This window comes from Anolis sagrei, chromosome 6 (assembly GCF_037176765.1).
Source record: "Anolis sagrei isolate rAnoSag1 chromosome 6, rAnoSag1.mat, whole genome shotgun sequence".
Taxonomy (NCBI): Eukaryota; Metazoa; Chordata; class Lepidosauria; order Squamata; family Dactyloidae; genus Anolis; species Anolis sagrei.
This window is the reverse complement of record NC_090026.1, coordinates 37815752-37834608: the sequence shown is the minus strand read 5'-3', so window position 1 is coordinate 37834608 and position 18857 is coordinate 37815752. Positions and strand designations below refer to the sequence as shown.

The 18857-nt window shown below is 41.0% G+C and overlaps 1 protein-coding gene across 1 annotated transcript in view; it reads right to left on the bottom strand.

The window, feature by feature from the left end:
- Window positions 1-18857, bottom strand: part of LOC132779444 (1-acyl-sn-glycerol-3-phosphate acyltransferase alpha-like) — a 34276-nt gene that overhangs the window by 5875 nt on the left and 9544 nt on the right. Inside the window, exons 2-5 of the mRNA XM_060783140.2 lie at window positions 13382-13515; window positions 11486-11661; window positions 7129-7224; window positions 5093-5165 (exon numbers count right to left, since the gene is read on the bottom strand). Coding sequence (XP_060639123.2) covers window positions 5093-5165; window positions 7129-7224; window positions 11486-11661; window positions 13382-13515 — 479 coding nt within the window. The remainder of the gene's footprint in view (window positions 1-5092; window positions 5166-7128; window positions 7225-11485; window positions 11662-13381; window positions 13516-18857) is intronic.

Below are 18857 nucleotides of genomic sequence, written 5' to 3'. Positions count from 1 at the left end.
AAGCCAAAGAGCCAGCGTTGTCCGTAGACACCTCCAAGGTCATGTGGCCAGCATGACTTTATGGAGCGCTGTTACCTTCCCACCAGAGCGGGTACCTATTGATCTGCTCACATTTGCATGTTTTCGAACTGCTAGGTTGGCAGAAGCTGGAGCTAATAGCGAGATCTCACGCTGCTCCCTGGATTCGAACCTGTGACCTTTCGATCAGCAAGTTCAGCAGCTCAGTGCTTTAACCCACTGCACCACTTGTTTATAAAGACTAAACAAGATACCAACCAATAATTATTTATTTACACCAGCTCCACTGGCTGCCCATTTGCTACCAAGCACAATTCAAAGTGCTGGCTTTAGCCTATAAAGCCCTAAACTATTCTGGTCCAGATTACCTGTCCGAATGTATCTCCCTCTATGAACCATTTTGGAGACCCTTCTCTCAGTCCCACCTCCTTTACAGATGCTATTGGTGGGGACGAGAGACAGGACTTTCTCAGTGGTGGCTCCTTGGCTATGGAACTCCCTCCCCAATGAGATCAGATCAGTCCCTTCTTTCCTGACCTTACTGGGGGTGGGGGGAACACTTAAGACATGGCTTTGGATCCAAGATTTGACAAGTAATTGGAGCAGTGAAATAAGTGACTATGAAAAAATGTGATTGACAAATGGAATGCCCTGGATTATGTTTTGGTTGGTATGATTTTAATAATTCTGGTTTTAATTGTTTGGTTTTAATTGTAATTGTTTATTTGATATATGTGCGTATGGCATGCCTGTTGTAAGGCCGCCTTGTATCCCCTCCGGGGTGAGAAAGGGGGGTATAAATATGGATAATAATAATAATAATAATAATAATAATAATTTGGAGTTTGCTCCCTTCATAATGTGTGCATCACGTTATTCGTGAATGTTGACAGTATGCTAGTTTTGCAAAGAAACACAGGAACAAAGATGCATCTACACTGTAGAACAAATGCAGTATTGATGCCACGTTTAATGCTAAGTTATAGTGAGAGTTGTAGCTTTACAAGGTCATTAACTCTCTCTGACAAAGAGTGCTGGTGACTCATCAAAGTACAAATGCTAGGATTCTGTAGTATTGAGCCACGGGAGTTTAAAAAGTTAACAAAAAATACATAATAACTGGGAACAAGTGAAGATTAATCTGTATCTCAGTTCTCTTCCATATGTTTTGTCTTTACTTGAATCATAGAATCAAAGAATCAAAGAGTTGGAAGAGACCTCATAGGCCATCCAGTCCAACCCCCTGCCAAGAAGCAGGAATATTGCATTCAAATCACCTCTTGACAGATGGCCATCCAGCCTCTGTTTAAAAGCTTCCAAAGGAGGAGCCTCCACCACACTCCGGGGCAGAGAGTTCCACTACTGAACAGCTCTCAGTCAGGAAGTTCTTCCTCATGTTCAGATGAAACCTCCTTTCTTGTAGTTTGAAGCCATTGTTCCATTGCGTCCTAGTCTCCAGGGAAGCAGAAAACAAGCTTGCTCCCTCCTCCCTGTGACTTCCTCTCACATATTTATACATGGCTATCATATCTCCTCTCAGCCTTCTTTTCTTCAGGCTAAACATGCCCAGCTCCTTAAGCCGCTCCTCATAGGGCTTGTTTTCCAGACCCTTGATCATTTTAGTCGCCCTCCTCTGGACACATTCCAGCTTGTCAATATCTCTCTTGAATATTGTGTCCAGAATTGGACACAATATTCCAGGTGTGGTCTAACCAAAGCGGAATAGAGGGGTAGCATTACTTTCCTAGATCTAGACACTATGCTTCTATTGATGCAGGCCAAAATCCCATTGGCTTTCTTTGCCGCCACATCACATTGTTGGCTCATGTTTAATTTGTTGTCTCCAAGATCTTTTTCACACGTACTGCTCTCGAGCCAGGCGAAGTACTGTATGACCCCAGCCTCTGCAAGTGATATGTTCCAAGACAAGACCATGGGTAATAGCAAATCCTATTGAATGAACAACTTCCAGCGGAAGTTGAACCATACTGGTAGACCTAGGAAATGCTTAGAAAGAATGTACTTAATCGGACATGGGTAAATGAAATGCAGTCCAATGGGCTGACACACTGATGTCAGTAGGAAGGCTATAGCTTGCCCTCTTTCCTGTCATGTTAATTTTATATGTGCAGCAATCATATCTCCTTCTGTGCTTTGTTTATTTCTAGAAAGGGAAAAAAGAAGGAATGCAGCACAAAAATAATTTTTATTGGTCCAACAAGTGAGACGAGACATCTAAGCACACTTTTGAGGGCAATTTAGTAGAGATGATGGTTTCTTGGCAACTACATTTATTAATATATAGGTTTCATCACCATTCACCTGTAACAAAAGGACTCTCTTCGGAAAATCCTCCTGCTTCAAGGGAGCTGGCTTCCTGGCAAGCAGAATGTATTGCCTTCATACTTCAAAACTAACTGGCCTGCCGACTTGACGGACTGTAACTCATACAGCTCTGGGAAGGTTAATGGCCAGTGTCCAATCTGCATCATTCTGTATCCCATTATATTCTGATCCCACCCTCAGAATTGTGTAACTGCTTAAACACAGGTGATTTATTATAGTACTCTGTCAGTGCAGCTGAATAAATGGACTGAAATGCAGGAAAGCTCATGCTAAAATAAATCAGTCTCAAAGATGCTGCTACATTCCTCCTCCCCCACCCCTTTCCTCTTTTATGTCCAAACAAATGAACAGGGCTATCTCTTTGAATGCTTCTTCAAGGACACTTTAAAACACACACCACTGCAGATGGAATTACAGAAATGTGTTTTGCATTTCTTTTGAAGGACATTGGAAAAAATTCCCATTACTCTGGGAAGCATTCCCAGAGTAATGGTTGAAACCGGCTACAGAACAAAGTTATCAACCACACATACGGACTAAGTTGGACATGATTTTATCTTGGCGATTTGGCTTATTTGTAATTTTAATCGATATGTATTTTAACTCGTTATTATATGATGTTTTTAGATTGTACTATTAGCATTGAATCCTTGCTGTAAGCCGGTCTAAGTCCCTCTACAGAGGTTGAGAAGATTGGGATATGAAAGTTTTAAATAATAATAATAATAATAATAATAATAATAATAATACTATGCTCCATGTGTAAACAGTTGCAATCACTTCTATCTCAAAACTGATGTAACTATTTATATGGGTTTGCTCCAGGTTCTCAGGGGAAATTTGGAGTTACCTGCGGTTTTGGATAACCCAGTTCAATACTATTTTAAGGTTGTCCACCTCAATCCAAATAAACTTTGTGTGTTGTTTAGCCACTGCAGAACTGATTCACCTGCCATTTGGGATATGTAGTCCCACACTGGCGGATGGTGATGAATTTGTGATTTTACTCTGACGAACTGGCTTTTGTAATTGTATGATATTGTATGATCTGTATTTTAATGTAATTTGTATTAATGTATTATGATGCTATTATGTTTACTCTGTTTGTGTATGAATTTTCTGCTGTTAGCCGGCCTGAGTCCCTCTTCGGAGGTTGAGAAGACCGGGTTATAAAAGCTCTAAATAAAATAAATAAATAGTCAGTGTGCCTTATGATGTAACATTAGAAAATGTTGACCATTTCCGCTACCTTGGCAGCCAACTCTCCACAAAAGTCAATATTGACACTGAAATACAACACTGCCTGAGCTCTGCAAGTACAGCATTTTTCCAAATGAAGCACAGAGTGTTTGAGGACCAGAACACCCGAAGGGAGACCAAGGTGCTTGTTTATAAAGCCATTGTCCTCCCAAACCTGTTATTACATCACACTCAACTCCTGGAACAATTCCATCAGCGTTGCCTCTGAAAAATCCTGCAAATCTTTTGGGAAGACAGGTGGACAAATGTCAGCATGCTGGAAGAAGCAAAGACCACCAGCACTGAACCTATGCCATCAACTCTACTGTACCAGCCACATTGTCCGAATGCCAGATCTCAATCTCCCAACTCAAGAACAGAAAACAGAATGTTGGTGAACAGGAAAATATATCTAAAGATGGACTTAAAGCTAATCTTAGAAACTGTGGCATAGACACTAAGAACTGGGAAGCCCTGGCCCTTGAGTGCTCTAACTGGAGGTCCAGCAGTGCTGCAGAATTCGAAGAGGCACAAATGGAGGGCGAAAGGGAGAAACGTGCTTAGAGGAAAGCGCGTCAAGCCAACACTTGGAAACCAATATCCTCACTGCAGGAAAACATGTGGATCAAGAATAGGGCTCTATAGCCACCTACGGACCCACTGCCAAGACACTTCACTTGGAGCATCATCCTCCTCGAGCTACGAGGGATCGCCTAAGTAAGAAAGTAATGATGAAATGACTTTCTTATATTCATGCTAGGAAAAATAAAATATTTGAGGATCTTTGGAAGATATTGACTATGTTTAGAATAATAAACTGAACATCTTAGAATACTATATAGAGTGTTATTCAGAATATATTTTCCACCCAATATAAATACTCATACATAGTAAAATGGTGTACCTTATATGTTATATAAGGCACAATATTTTATTATGTCATTGTATATAATGGGACCTGAGCATCGTTTTGGTATCCAAGAGGGGCTCTGGAACCAAACCTCAGTGGATAACACTGTATACATGGGGGACACTGTATACATGGGGTACATGAAAAGAGCCTCCTTGAAGACTGAATAAATACAGACGGGCATCCCCTGGGCAAGGTTTCTTTTTAACGGCTAATCTTTCCCACCCAAAAGCATTGCTTTTTATGCAATGCTTTTGACACGGAAAAAAAAAAGTATACATACATTATACTTGCAGATTTATGTGAACCAGAAACATCCTTTTTAGGATACATCTACTCTTCACACTAACTCTTTAACTCTGAGGACCTAAGCTGTGAGAGCAGAAGATTAAATTTGCAATCCTCTATAACTTTAGTTGGAAGTAAAGAAACCTTGCCAAGAAAACCCCATTATAGAATTGCCTTAGGGTTGCCATAAGTCAGAAATGACTGGAAGGCACATAGCAACAACAACAACAACAACAACATGGTTTCTCATCAACCATCAACATCATGGTTTCTCCTGATATTCAGACTCACCTGGCTTTAACTTCTTATCTTTGTAGCTGTAGTAGCATTGCTGAGAGGAGGTCACAATGGGGACAATGGGGACCTGTGCGATGACAGCAAAAAAGTTGTTTCATTTAAGAGACATGGAGATATGAAGAAAAGGCTTTTGACTATTCCTTTTCACATCCCATTTCTATGAAGTGGTAGTCTTTGAAAAAAATGTCTGAAACATTCTAGCTGCTTTAAGTCTGTTTCGGGAGCGATAAAGTGAGCTATAATAATAATAATCTCCTGATCTCACAATCGTGTTAAAAAACAAAGTATGGATAATGTATTGTCGAAGGCTTTCATGGCTGGAATCACTAGGTTCTTGTGGGTTTTTTCGAGCTATAGGGCCATGTTCTAATGAAGGTGGTCAGTTGAAACATTAACGCCTAGCTCCAGCAGAGAAGAGCTCTTTGCCCCACCCCAGCCATTCCACAGATATATAAACCCATTGTCCTAATTCCAACAGACCTCACTACCTCTGAGGATGCTTGCCATAGATGCAGGCGAAACGTCAGGAGAAATGCCTCTAGAACATGGCCCTATAGCCCGAAAAAACCCACAAGAACCTAAAGTATGGATAATTGATGTCACAATCCCAGGCAACAGCAGAATTGAGGAGAAACAACTGGAAAAGATGATACGATATGAGGATTTAAAGACTGAACTGCAAAGACTCTGTTACAAGCCAGTAAAGGTTGTCCCAGTAGTGATCGGCACACTGGGTGCAGTGCCTAAAGACCTTGGCCTGCATTTAAACACAATCGGCGCTGACAAAATTACCATCTGCCAGCTGCAGAAGGCCACCTTACTGGGATCTGCACGCTTTATTCGCCGATACATCACACAGTCCTAGACACTTGGGAAGTGTCCGACGTGTGATCCAATTCAATAGCCAGCAGAGTGTCTGCTGTGGACTCATCTTACTGTGTTTCTAATAATAATAATAATAATAATAATAATAATAATAATAATAATAATAGACCAGGGTTTTTAATTTGTTAGGAAGCTGCTATATTATGGAACATTTCAGAAGCATTGTCAACCATTATCCTGGCATCTAGTATTTATCCAAAGAGGTTCTGGCATTAAACTTTGTATAGGTGATAACTTGTCCTTAAAACCATATATATCATAATAAATATGTTAACAAGCCTTTCTAAACGATTACACACGTATCTTGCTATTTTTTATTATTTAAACGATTATACCATTTTAGATATTGATCTGTTTGGAACTCCTCTAATAGATATTAAGAGACAGCCCAATAGTATTGCCATTTGAGAGACTACGACTCTGGATCCAAATCCTTCCTTAGCCATGGAAAGGCACTGGGACCTCTTCTACACTGCCATATAAACCAGATTATCAAGTAGAAAATCCACATTATCTGCTTTGAATTGGATTATCTGAGTCTACACTGCTATATAATCCAGTTCAAAGCAGATCATCTGGATTTTATATGGCCATGTAGAAGGAGCCGGGGTGACATTTGGCAAGATACACTCTCTCAGGCACCATCTACGCTGCCATATCAAAGATTATCTGCTTTAAATTGGATTTTATCAGTGTTGTCTCATAATCCAGTTAAAACCAGATAATCTGGATTATATGGCAGTGTAGAAGGGGCGTCATATTATCCAGTTCAAACCTGATAATGTGGATTATCTGCTTTGCAAATCTGGATTGCGTTGCAGTGTAGATCCAGATTGAAATCTTTTTAGTTTTTGAATAACTGCTCCTAAAACGTTTCGAGTGCTGCTCCCAAAATGTTAAATCCGTTGACACAATCCCTTTCTCTTCTCAAAAACTGCTTTAAAATTATAATTATAATTTATAACTCAGGAATTTACGGTTATGTTATGGTTATGGTTTTATTATCTGATTGTTTTTATTGTATTGAAATTGTATTTTATGGTCCTGGCACCAACTGTAAACTACCACGAGTCACCTACGGGCTGAGAGGGACAGTATAGAAATATAGTAAATAACTAAATAAATAAATAAATAAATAAATTTACCTGAGTCTTCAGAGCCAGGTGAAAGGCTCCCCGCTTGAAGGGAAGCAAGGTATCCTCTGGATTTCTCGTGCCTTCTGGATAAATCCATACCCTCAGCTGGACAGGCATGCAAAAAAAAAAAAAAAGACACAATATTAGCACAAGTTAAAATTTTTGCTTTTTTCTAAAACTGGCTCTACATTGCAGAATTCATGCAGTTTGCCATCACTTTAATTGCCATGGTTCAATGCTTTGGAATTTGGGGGTTTGAGTTTGGTGAGACACCAGTACTATTTGGAAGAGAAAGCTAAAGACCTTGTAAAGCTACAACTGCCATGGTCTGATTGCATTGAACAATGCAAGTCAGAGTGGCATCAAACTGCATTAATACACCTTAAGATGGCAGGATGCAATTTGCTACTAATCCCTCTGTGCTCTTTGGTACATCTAGCAAAACACGTGTGCCTTTAAGAGCTGTATGGAAAATAACAACAGGAGAGGTTTTGTCCAGAATGACGTCTCTGTCATCATGCAACCTGCGGGGCTTAATGAATCCAAGGCTGGAGTTTAAATTGCTGGACGAAACATTACCAACCTTAGATATCAGATGATACTACTTTGATGGCTGAAAGCAAGGAGGAGCTGAGCAGCCTTCTAACAAAGGTGAAAGAAGAAAGTGAAAAAGCTGGGTTGCAGTTAAACATCAAAAAACCAAAATTATGGACTGATTTATAATTGGCAAATAGAGGGAGAAAACATGGAGGCAGTGACAGACTTTGTATTTCTAGGTGCAAAGATTTCTGCAGACACAGACTGCAGCCAGGAAATCAGAAGACATTAACTTCTTGGGAGGAGAGCAATGACCAATCTCGATAAAATAGTGAAGAGTAGAGACATCACACTGACAACGAAGATCTGCATAGTTAAAGCAATGGCATTCCCCTTAGTACCCTACGGATGTGAGAGCTGAACCATAAGGAAGGCTGAGCAAAGGAAGATAGAAACGTTTGAGCTGTGTTGCTGGAGGAAATCAGGAAAGCTTGGAGAAGATAATGATGCTTGGGAGAAGCTGGGGTTGACCTTGGAGGAGCTGGGGTGAGGATGGCCAACAGGAAGCTCTGGCGTGGGCTGGTCCATGAGGTCATGAAGAGTCAGAAGTGACTGAATAAATGAACAACAAACATCTCTGTATATGGGGAATTTTTTGGCACTGACTGAATTTCTGCTTATTGTGTGCAATCATTTATGGTCCAGCAGACTTGCCAGGATTGGCCGCAGCTCCTGAATCAGTTGTTTCTATTGCCAATATCCTTTAGGTTGCTCATATGCTCCTTTGGATTAAACTGTGTGACACCACCACCTCTTTAGTGTGTTTCTTTCTTTTTTCACAAATTAAGCATACCCTCCAACATTTCATAAATGAAAACTGAAACATGTTTGGAAAAGTAACATCAAATGTCCACAGAAAACACACAAGTTAGGAAACACTTTAGAATTTCGTTTTATTTTGAGCCTTGGTTCTGCATTAGGTTCATTAACAGCACTCAACCTTAGCCAGTGTGGTGTAGTGGTTTGAGCATTGGACTATGACTCGGGTAACAATAATAATAATAATAATAATAATAATAATAATAATAATAATAACTTTATTTATATTCCGCTCTATATCCCCAAAGGAAATCAGGGGTTGAATCCCCACTTAGCCATGAAACCCACTTAAGGTCCCTTCTACATTGCCATATAATCCAGATTATCAGATAATCCACACTATCTGATTTGAACTGGATTATATGAGTCTACACTGCCATATAATCCAGTTCAAAGCAGATCATCTGGATGTTATATGGCAGTGTGGAAAGTGGTTAGGGCTACAAAACAGAGACTGGGTTGTTCCCTATCCTTTTATGATACTCTTATGAAGGTTGAATGAAAAGTAATGCCTCCACCTTCATAACTCCTCAACAGATGGTAGTACTGGTATGCGGCAGGTACTGGCTTGTTCAGTAGACTCTCCTCTACTGTTCCACTTTGGCGGGAAGCCTTAGCATTGAACGGTTGTGTTGTTAAAATGCAAAGTATGGAACCCTGCACAGATGGTCGGTCAATGCGATTTAAGCAACATGCAGTCACTGAATGCTTGACAGCAGAAGGTGTCACCTCCACATCTTTAAACTTTCTCGCCCAACGACACACAGTATTCACATCAATACAATCACCATAAAGAGCTTGCATTCTCGAATGAATCTCCTTTGGGGTGACACCTTCTGCTGTCAAGAATTCAATGACTGCACATTGCTTAAGTCGCATTGACCGACTGTCTGTGCAAGGTTCCATACTTCACACTTTACCAACACAACTGTTCAATGCTAAGGCTTCCCACAAAAATGGAACTGTAGGGGAGAGTCTACTGAATAAGCCAGTACCTGCCGCATACCAGTACTGCCATCTGTTGAAGAGTTACGAAGGTGGAGGCATTACTTTTCATTCAACCCTCGTACTTTATAATAGCAGTTTAAGTGTTAAAACCTTTTTGCAATTTGCTTGCATTTCTACCAAAAACTGCAGTTCACCTGCTGAAAGAACTTTTGTTAAAGTTCATTCCTTTTTACAAGTATGCAATCAGAAATAAGCATTACTGAGTTAAATGGAGCTTACCTGCAGCAGCTAATAATGCATAGGATTACAGGCATGCCCTATAAACTTTGTGTGGAATGTGCTCTCAAGTTACCTCCCAACTAATGGCAGCCCTACGAATTTCATAAGGTTTTCTTAGGCAAGGAATACTCAGAGGGGTTTTTACCTGTTCCTTCTTCGTAAAATATAGCCTACAGCACCTGGTATTTGTTTGTGGGCACCCATTCAAGTCCTTTTTCTTCTTGGCATGCATGTGAAGGAAATTTTATATTTTCATAAACCTATCAAGCAATAACTTTTATTATTCCTTGTCGGTCTTATTACTCTCATGAATTCCCATAGGATGACTCCCCTTTCACACACTCTTCCCTCCATATATAGAGGACGGAGGGGGTTGGGTGGTACACAGGTCTCTGGGGTAGATGAGGAGAGAGTCTGGGATGGTGGTAGTAGCAATAGAGGAGGAAGAGGGCATTCTTCTCCCCCCTATTGATCCATTTGTCTTATTCAAAGCTCCGCCGAGCTTTTTGTTTTCAAGAGAGGTGAAAGTAGAGATGCTCCTCGACGTGTACAAGATACAATCTAAGGGTACGATCTGGTCTAGTAGTTTGAAGTTTGAAGTTACAAGACAGTAGAATTTGACCGGACATTAAGAATAATTTCTTGATAGTAAGAGCAATATGGCAATGATATCAATTGACCAGAGCAGTCATGGGGGTCTCCTTTTTCTGGACCTTTTCAAAAAGAGCCCAGATAGCTACCTGATGGGGATACTTTAGTTGGACATCCTGCATTGAGCAGGATATTTACCTGCAGCTTGGCTGTGTCTGTTGGATTTTAAACTGGGTTTATATTAGTATGCTGTTTTATGTAAATGTATGCTGTTTTATGTAAATGTATGTTGTTTTGCACTCTCCCTGGATTCGAACCTGCCACATGTCGGTCTTCATTCCTGCCGGCACAAGGGTTGAACTCATTGCGCCACCGGGGGCACCATGTTAGGAGGTGAAGACTCAAGATAATTTCAACTGGACAATTATTTACTACATCAGCAGAATATTCCTATAAAAGACTCAATCTAATAATTCTCAAGTGTGGCAGACCACAGGAGATGGCCCGACCCGCTCTGCTCCGGTCCATGGAAAGGACAGAAATGGTACATGCCTCCTTTTCTCAAGGGAGAAGGAAGGAGTGCGGTTTTGGATTTTGTACAGGGAGTCAGGTTCTGCTGTATGGAAAACAGAGATCTGGTCCTTGACATTGTCTTAGGGAAAGAAGTTTTGGCATTTTGGTGTTATGGAAGTTATGACAGATAAATTGGCAGATTTATAAGGAAGCAGTCTTGCCTAAGAGATGTTCTTCACAGAGGAAGGATGGAGAAATGTTGATATATGTTATGTGTGAATACGGAGTAAAAATGCAATTCCCCTTTGTTTGTTAGCCAATGTAACTGTAGGTTGTGAATCTAATATAGTTGCATAGAATCTGTATGTCTCTATGTCAAATGCCTTTCTTTGTGTTTATGTGTAAAAGTTCTGATACCCTTTCTTTTACTAGAAAATTGCAATAAAAAGAACCTATGCTTTAAAGCTATTGAATAAGTTATACATAACGTATCTGCCATATCATGACAGTTGGAGGGTATGAGTATATTCCCTCATCTAACTCTATCCTTGTTTCCCCAGGAACTCCCCTCCCATAGTTGGATCGCATTTCCACTTTGTTTACTCCAGGGTTTACTCACATCCTCTTGCCTCATGATCTGCGCAACATGGTCCATGATGTCCATGGCAGCCTTTTTGTTCTTGCGATCAATGAAAATTAAGCCACATATCCAGCAAGCCCAGCCTACTGGGCCCATATATAGCATCTCCTTTTTGGCAATGGTCACACAGCGCTCTGGTATAACCTCCAACATGCCTTAAAACAAACAAACAAAATGTGTTTTGTTACTAGAGCTGCTCAGCTGACAATTAAGCTAATTAATCATCTTAAAAATATTGCTCCTGACAAGGTTAGGATGAGAAAATTGATATTTCATCGCCAACACTGGTGATGGGGAAACATTCTCTAGCCAAAAGGCTGTTTCTTGAAGTAACTGCCTCACTTCGCCTACTGGAAGGCTAGAACCAATTCCTAAATCTCCCCTCTCAAGTCCTCTTTGTGCCTAGCACTTCTGAACTACTTTGGGATTTGATCAGAGAAAAGTAGAGGGGACAGAAGCCAAACATTGTGTTTCGTATTTCTTAGTGTGCCAGTGCACAGCTAGCATGGTATCTACATTTGAGTGTTGGACTAGAACTCTAGGAGACCAAAGTTTGATTTCTGACTCAGGCCCCTTCTACACAGCCCTATATCCCAGAATATCAAGGCAGAGAATCCCACAATACCTGCTTTGAACTGGGTTTTCTGAGTCCACACTCAGATATTGTGGGATTTTCTGCCTTGATATTTTTGATATCAGACAGTGTGGAAGGGCCTTGAGTGATGGAAATTTATTGGGTGACCTTGGACAAGTCATACTCTTATCATTTTTAGGACAATGAGCAAATGCCTTCTTAATAAATCTTGGGCAGAGGGGAGACCTTAGGATAAGATCCCCAGAAGTTGGAGTTCACTTGAAAGTTCATAACAACAGCATCAGTGTGCCAAATGTTTTTCATTCATCCTTTTGAATTCAAAACAAAAACCATAATTGAATCTGTGGTTACAACAACATTCAGATTTCAGGCTAACAAGTCAGTACATTTTAATAGTAATGTTTCAAAGTCCAATTTTTGTATCTGAATTTCCTTTTTCCCCTTAGGGAGATCACCACTGTGAGCTAAAGTTGAAAATAGCAGCAGCAGAAATTGAGAATTTGACACACAATTTGAATTATAACATTTATCTTGGCGGAAGTGTTCTCGTTTTATAAAACTCAAATTTAATTATTTATTGTGCAGCATTATGCAATTCAGATTTGAAGAACTTGATTTAGCAATATTGTGGCTGTTTAGTAGTTATGAGATCATAAACAGAGCTTGTGCTCTCGTAACACCTGAGGATTCACGTTTATCGTTGTTAATGACCAAGCATCACCTTCCAAAGCTAGCTTTTCAGTTTGGCAACATCCTTACTGAAGAGTTTCCAGGATGTATAAATTGGAGATCTGTTAAAAGATTCTGGGGTGATTTCCTGGTCACAAAGTGCATTGAGACAAGCAGTTATAGGAGGACATCAAGGGGTCTTTCCAACTGCCTTTTCTCTGTGTGACATCTGACTAGGCAACCAATTACAGCCACAATTTCCCAGCACCTCAATATGCATCACTTTCGAAAGTTTTAAATTGGGTTGCTGCCAGGCTGAAAATCTGGAGAATGGCATCATTAGATGTAACTATGATGATGGATCTCCATCATTGTAGTTACATCCGATGTACAATATTTGGGTTATATTTTATTTTTGGAACTACTCCAGCAGGTTGGCTTTAAATTATGAATGGTTGTTTCTGTTCCTTTTAAATTCATCAACAGTTTTCTACTCTCATCTTCCCACTTCTGAGTCTAAGGGTGGGTAAGAGATTAAATAAGTGCTAATATAATTCAAATATTCTGATTTGTAGGTGCTAAATTTCAGATTTAATAAGTTGGTAACATACCTAGAAGGTCCAAACAGCTCTGATGGTTGGAAATGATCACATAAGGCTCCTTGAGATTCAGATTCTCAAAACCCTGCACCATGAATTTGATGCCATAGATATTTTTGAGTGGCAGGACGCTGAGACGCATAAACCTACAGAGAAAAGAGGTTCAGATTTGTTTGAGTAACGAATGCCAAGTTGTTATATGCATTTAGCTGGCACTTTCGTAACCGTGCTCACCAAAGTTCTACAGACACTTTACGTAATAATTTAAAGACAATAGATAATATGATTTTTGTTTCCGGGTTATACATGTCATTTCCTAATTGGTTCTATCATAAAAACATAGAAAAGGGTTTGTTTAAATGCAAAAACTTTGTTTTTGAGGAACATCCTACAGCACATTTTACTATAGTTTTTCAATGAGTATTTTACAGACTCTCAACCAATTCTACCTAGTTTGTGGCAGTCACAATAAATGCTTCACCCAACTTACTGGGCAGAGAGGTTGTGGGTTGGACGTCATTCCATCCGCCATGGTGCCAATGGGGGGGGGGGGGCTTCTCCTTCCCAGAAGCCCTCCTTCTGAAGCGGGAAAGTTTCCTGCTGGCAAGGCAGCCAGCCAATCGGCAGTGGCACCTTTGGCCCTCCTGAATGGTTGGGGTCAGATGCCCCTTTAGCAACTGGCAGCCTTCTTAAGGCCGCACCACACCACTCACGGGCAGTACACCTTTGGATGTCCCATCCCATCTACACTTCATATGAGTTTATCTGTTTTATGGTTTCCATTGAGTTTTGTTCCTTTGTCACTACTTGTAAGTGTGTGGCATGGGCTCTGGATCTGGCTTGCTTTTGCTCCCCCTCCCCCAAATTGGAGGAGGGGGAGCATCTGACGGTTTACCAGGGGTGTGATGGAAATGGTGTCCCAGTATTGTGGCGGTTGGTAACAGCAGAATCTCCTGGTGTGGTTAAGCAGTATCGGTCAGCAGCGGGCTGCCCAATCCCTGATCCAAGACCCATGCATGGCATCCAACCCTGATTCTCTTCTGTAAGCAATAAACAAGTTGTGGCCCTTTGTTATTCCAACGCTGTGTATGTGTCATAATTGGGTTTGGTGGAAAGAGGCAGAGTTGCATATGCCCAAGCAATTAAGTTTCTGAAGTATAAAAACTACTTTTAAAGTAAGTACTGCATAATTATACAGGAAATAACACTTTCAAACCAGGAACAGATTTTTTTTTCAAATTTTGCTACCTAGTGAATATAGTAACAATTACTATTGGCAAACAATAAGACATGATTGATACATATTGTTTTTCTGAAGTAGGGCAGCAAAAGTCACACTTCTGACAAGTCAAGGTGCACAGTGCCAAAGGCAAGTCAAGATATTTTGACTTCTGAAATAAAACAAAATCCTGTAAATGCTCCGCTGCTGCCTCCCAGTTAAAATGCAACAATAATACTCTTTTAAAACAAAGGTTTTGTTGCCAAAGTAACAAACCATTTTTAATGTAGAAGGCTTCTTCTCAGAAATATAAGTAAAGTAGTTATTAATTTTGTCAATTTGCACATACGGTTTTGAACAAACAATAAAAACATGCATCCTTCTGCTACACCTTTTTAAAAGCAAAAGCGGTGGAAGGGGGGCGTTAGAAGATAATAGGATTGCACACATAAAATTCTCAAAGGAAAATGCAAAATAGATTGATTGATTGAGTTTGAAGTATACAGAATCTCCTGAAAGAAAGAAAAAACTGGAATTAGGGGTGTATAATACTGTGGAGTTTATCATATAGATCTGCTATTCTACTACAGTCCAGATATCACTGATACCAAAAACATACTGAATTGAATATGGTCAATATTGGACTTCTCTTCCATTGTGTAATTGTGCCACTGTGAAGTCTCGCAAATATACCTCATAAACCCTGTAAAACCCGTACATATACTCTCGTAAACCTGTATTACCCCATTACCACTCTTTCATAATTTTTTTAATTTTTTAGAGCAATTTTACAATGCCAGTTTTATAAAAAGGCAAATATAACTACAAAATAACATGGAAAATGGCCAGCTGGGATATAAATTGGGATGCCAGAGTCCAAAGAGATAGTCCGCAGGCCAGAGACCACCAACAGCACAGGATAATGGCTCCGGAGGCTGAAGATGCTGCCAGCAACAAGATACCACATTTGAGCATCTAATATGCTAGCTTCTCATGAGTTACTTACTGAGAGCTTGTTTCTCTATTAACGTAGAGGACCTGCAAATTGAGCCTTCTCCCTTTGCAAGTCCAAATGAGGTGGAGTACTCTGCCTGCTCAGATGAGCTTGCTTGTACTTACTCTGCAGGCTGAGAAGTAACTTCTTCCATAGGCTCTTTTTCCAAACTTGGCTGAGGAAGCTGATGGGCAGTCCCGCACTCCAGCTCATACACTGGCCTTTCAAACAGCATCTCCTCAGTCACGCTATCAGAGCTATCCATGACAACAGTGGATGTATAGCAGCTAGCCCCCTTTCCTCAAAGGAGTCTTTCGGATTTTGTATTTTGAAGTCACACTTTGCTTTTATATTCAGATGTAAATACTACCGGTCATTGGCTTGTGGTGCACAACGTATACTCTGTCTGACCCCTTTGTCATCACCACAAAAACTACAATAGAAAACAATGCAACAGCACAAATCAGTACTTCTTAGTACAGTCTCAGCCCCAAGGTTACAAAATCTGTTATAGAACTCCAGTATGCTGATGACGTCATATGTGCACATTCAGAAGAAGACTACAAGCCACTCTAAACACCTTCGCAGAAGCATACGAGAAGCTCGAAAACCAAAGTGCTCTTCCAGCAGTCACCAGCCAATCCCTCTCCAATGCCAGTAATACAGCTTAATGGTGTAACATTAGAAAATGTTGATCATTTCCACTACCTTGACAGCCACCTCCACAAAAGTCAACATTGAAACTGAAATACAACACCGCCTGAGCTCTGCGGGTGCAGTTTTTCCCCAAATAAAGCAGAGAGTGTTTGAGGACCAGGACATCCGTAGGGATACCAAGGTGTTTGTTTATAAAACTATTGTCCTCCCAACTCTGCTATACACCTGCGATATGTGGACTGTCTACAGACATCCCATGAAACTCCTGGAACGATCCCATCAGTGCTGCCTCCAAAAAATCCTGCAAATATCTTGGGAAGACAAGCAGACAAATGTCAGCATGCTGGAAGAAGCAAAGACCACCACCATTGAAGTGATGGTCCTCCGCCATCAACTCTGCTGGACCGGCCATGTCTGGATGCCCAACCACCGTCTCCCAAAGCAGTTGCTCTACTCTGAACTCAAGAATGGAAAATGGCATGTTGGTGGGCAGGAAAAGAGATTTAAAGATGGACTCAAAGCCAACCTTAAAAACTCTGACATAGACACTGAGAAGTGGGAAGCCCTGGCCCTTGAGCATTCCAGCTGGAGGTCGGCTGTGACCAGCAGTGCTGTAGAATTTGAAGAGGCATGAATGGAAGGTGAAAGAGAGAAATGTGCCAAGAGGAAGGCACGTCAAGCCAACCCGACCGAGACCGCCTTCCACCTAGAAACCGATGCCCTCACTGCGGGAGAAGATGCAGATCAAGAATAGGGCTCCACAGTCACCTACGGACCCACCAGTACACTGATCTTGGAAGACTATCCTACTCGGACAGTGAGGGATCGCGTAAGTAAGTAAGTAAGTAAGTAAGTGTCTCAGCCCCCTTTACAATTTAGTGAAGCCACACCTTATGTTGTCATAAAAGGAACTAAAAGTTATAGTTACACCAGAAAAAGGTGAAAAAGTCATTGGTGTTCAAATTATAATTTAGCCATGGAGGAAAGAAATTAAATACTTCCAAGCTTCAGGAAAACAATGATATCACTCCTATGTGTAAACATCTTGCTCACCAAAAAGGAACTACACAAATGATACATGTTATTATGTTCTTAACTGTTCCCTGATGAAATCCTGATTGAGTCATGACTCATGATTAAAAGTCCTTAGGACTTGAAATTCAGGAAGATTAATCCACAGGAAGCTGATACATTCTCTAATGCTCCACAGCAACATTTATATGGATTTGCTGATATACTCTCTGAACCACTTATCATCATTTTGAGAAGCAGTGAAAAGAGCAAACATTGTCCCTCTCTTTTGAAAAAAAAAAGCAAAAGGAAAAAAAATACAAGAAGCCAGTCAGTCCAACATTGATATTGGGAAATATATTAAGACATATAATGTAGTCTGTTTAAAAGTATTCAGATGACAATGGAGTGATTAGCATGATCAAGAACTAATCTTGCCAATCTAATCTTATATCTTTTATTGTTCAGGTCGGGTAACTGTAGACGTTGTTTATCTGGTGCAGTGTGCAAGGCATCCAAAATACAAGTGATGCAGGCACGCAGCTAGTACGGGAAATATGGTGTCTGCGCATCCGGGCTCCCGGTGAGAGCGCCAAGCTGCATGTGGGCGCTGCAGGCTCGGCTTCAGCTCTCAGAGAAGGGGTTCCAGGCTCCTCCACATTGATTTTGCGGCTTTAGCAAAGTCCTCCGCAGCATTCCCTGATTTTGCCACAAGACCCCTCGTTGTGCACATGCTTTAACTGCAAGGGGATCCAGGTATGGTTGCCAGTGATCACCTGATTCTTCATTACTTGGGCACTAAATGGGCACCGGGGGGGAGGGGGGGCACCACAGGACATCCAGACTCTAAGAGAACAGAATTGACTCTGGGATTGTGGTATTGGTTCCAGGACACTCATGGCTCACCAAGTCAATCCCGTTGTTTACAATGGCATACTAAAATATATACCCCCTTATGACAAAACAGGTGTGCTTTTTTAGAATTTTTTTTAAAGCGGTGGATGGTGGAATCCATGGATATTGAATCTGTGGATATGGAGGGCTGGCTGCATTCCCCACTCAAGCTCTCCGATCACGTTTGGATTATACTAGTCCCCAACAGCGTCAGGCCCCTTCCTTTCCCTCTCAGCAGTGTAGGCGCTCCTAGAACGGATCCTTGTATCTTTGACTATTTCCGAGGAGAACTGTGAGGAGAATGGGGCTCAGTTTCCACGAGTTCCTCCCCTTGATATCTCTTCCTTCCGGAGATTGCGCCTTTCTCCTTTTGCCTCCTCATCTTGTCATTACTCCGCTGTTACTTTCCTATTACTCTCCTCTTCCCCTTCCCCTTTCCCGAGGGAGTCCACGGCCAACCAGCAATGAGGGCCCCCCCAGTTGAAGCTGTTCTTCCATTTTTCAAACTGGTTCCTCCCCAAAATGCTATGTGATTACTGCTGTTTATAGGGGCTTGCCCTATCCGGCCCAATTGGTTTTTCAAAGGCAGAGAGGGCTCCTCGAATTTCCCTATGTCTCCTTCCCTAGGAGGGTTTTCCAAAAAGAATTTCCCAATTCTATCTATCTATCTATCTTACCTATCTTATCTATCCATCTATATATCTAATCTATTT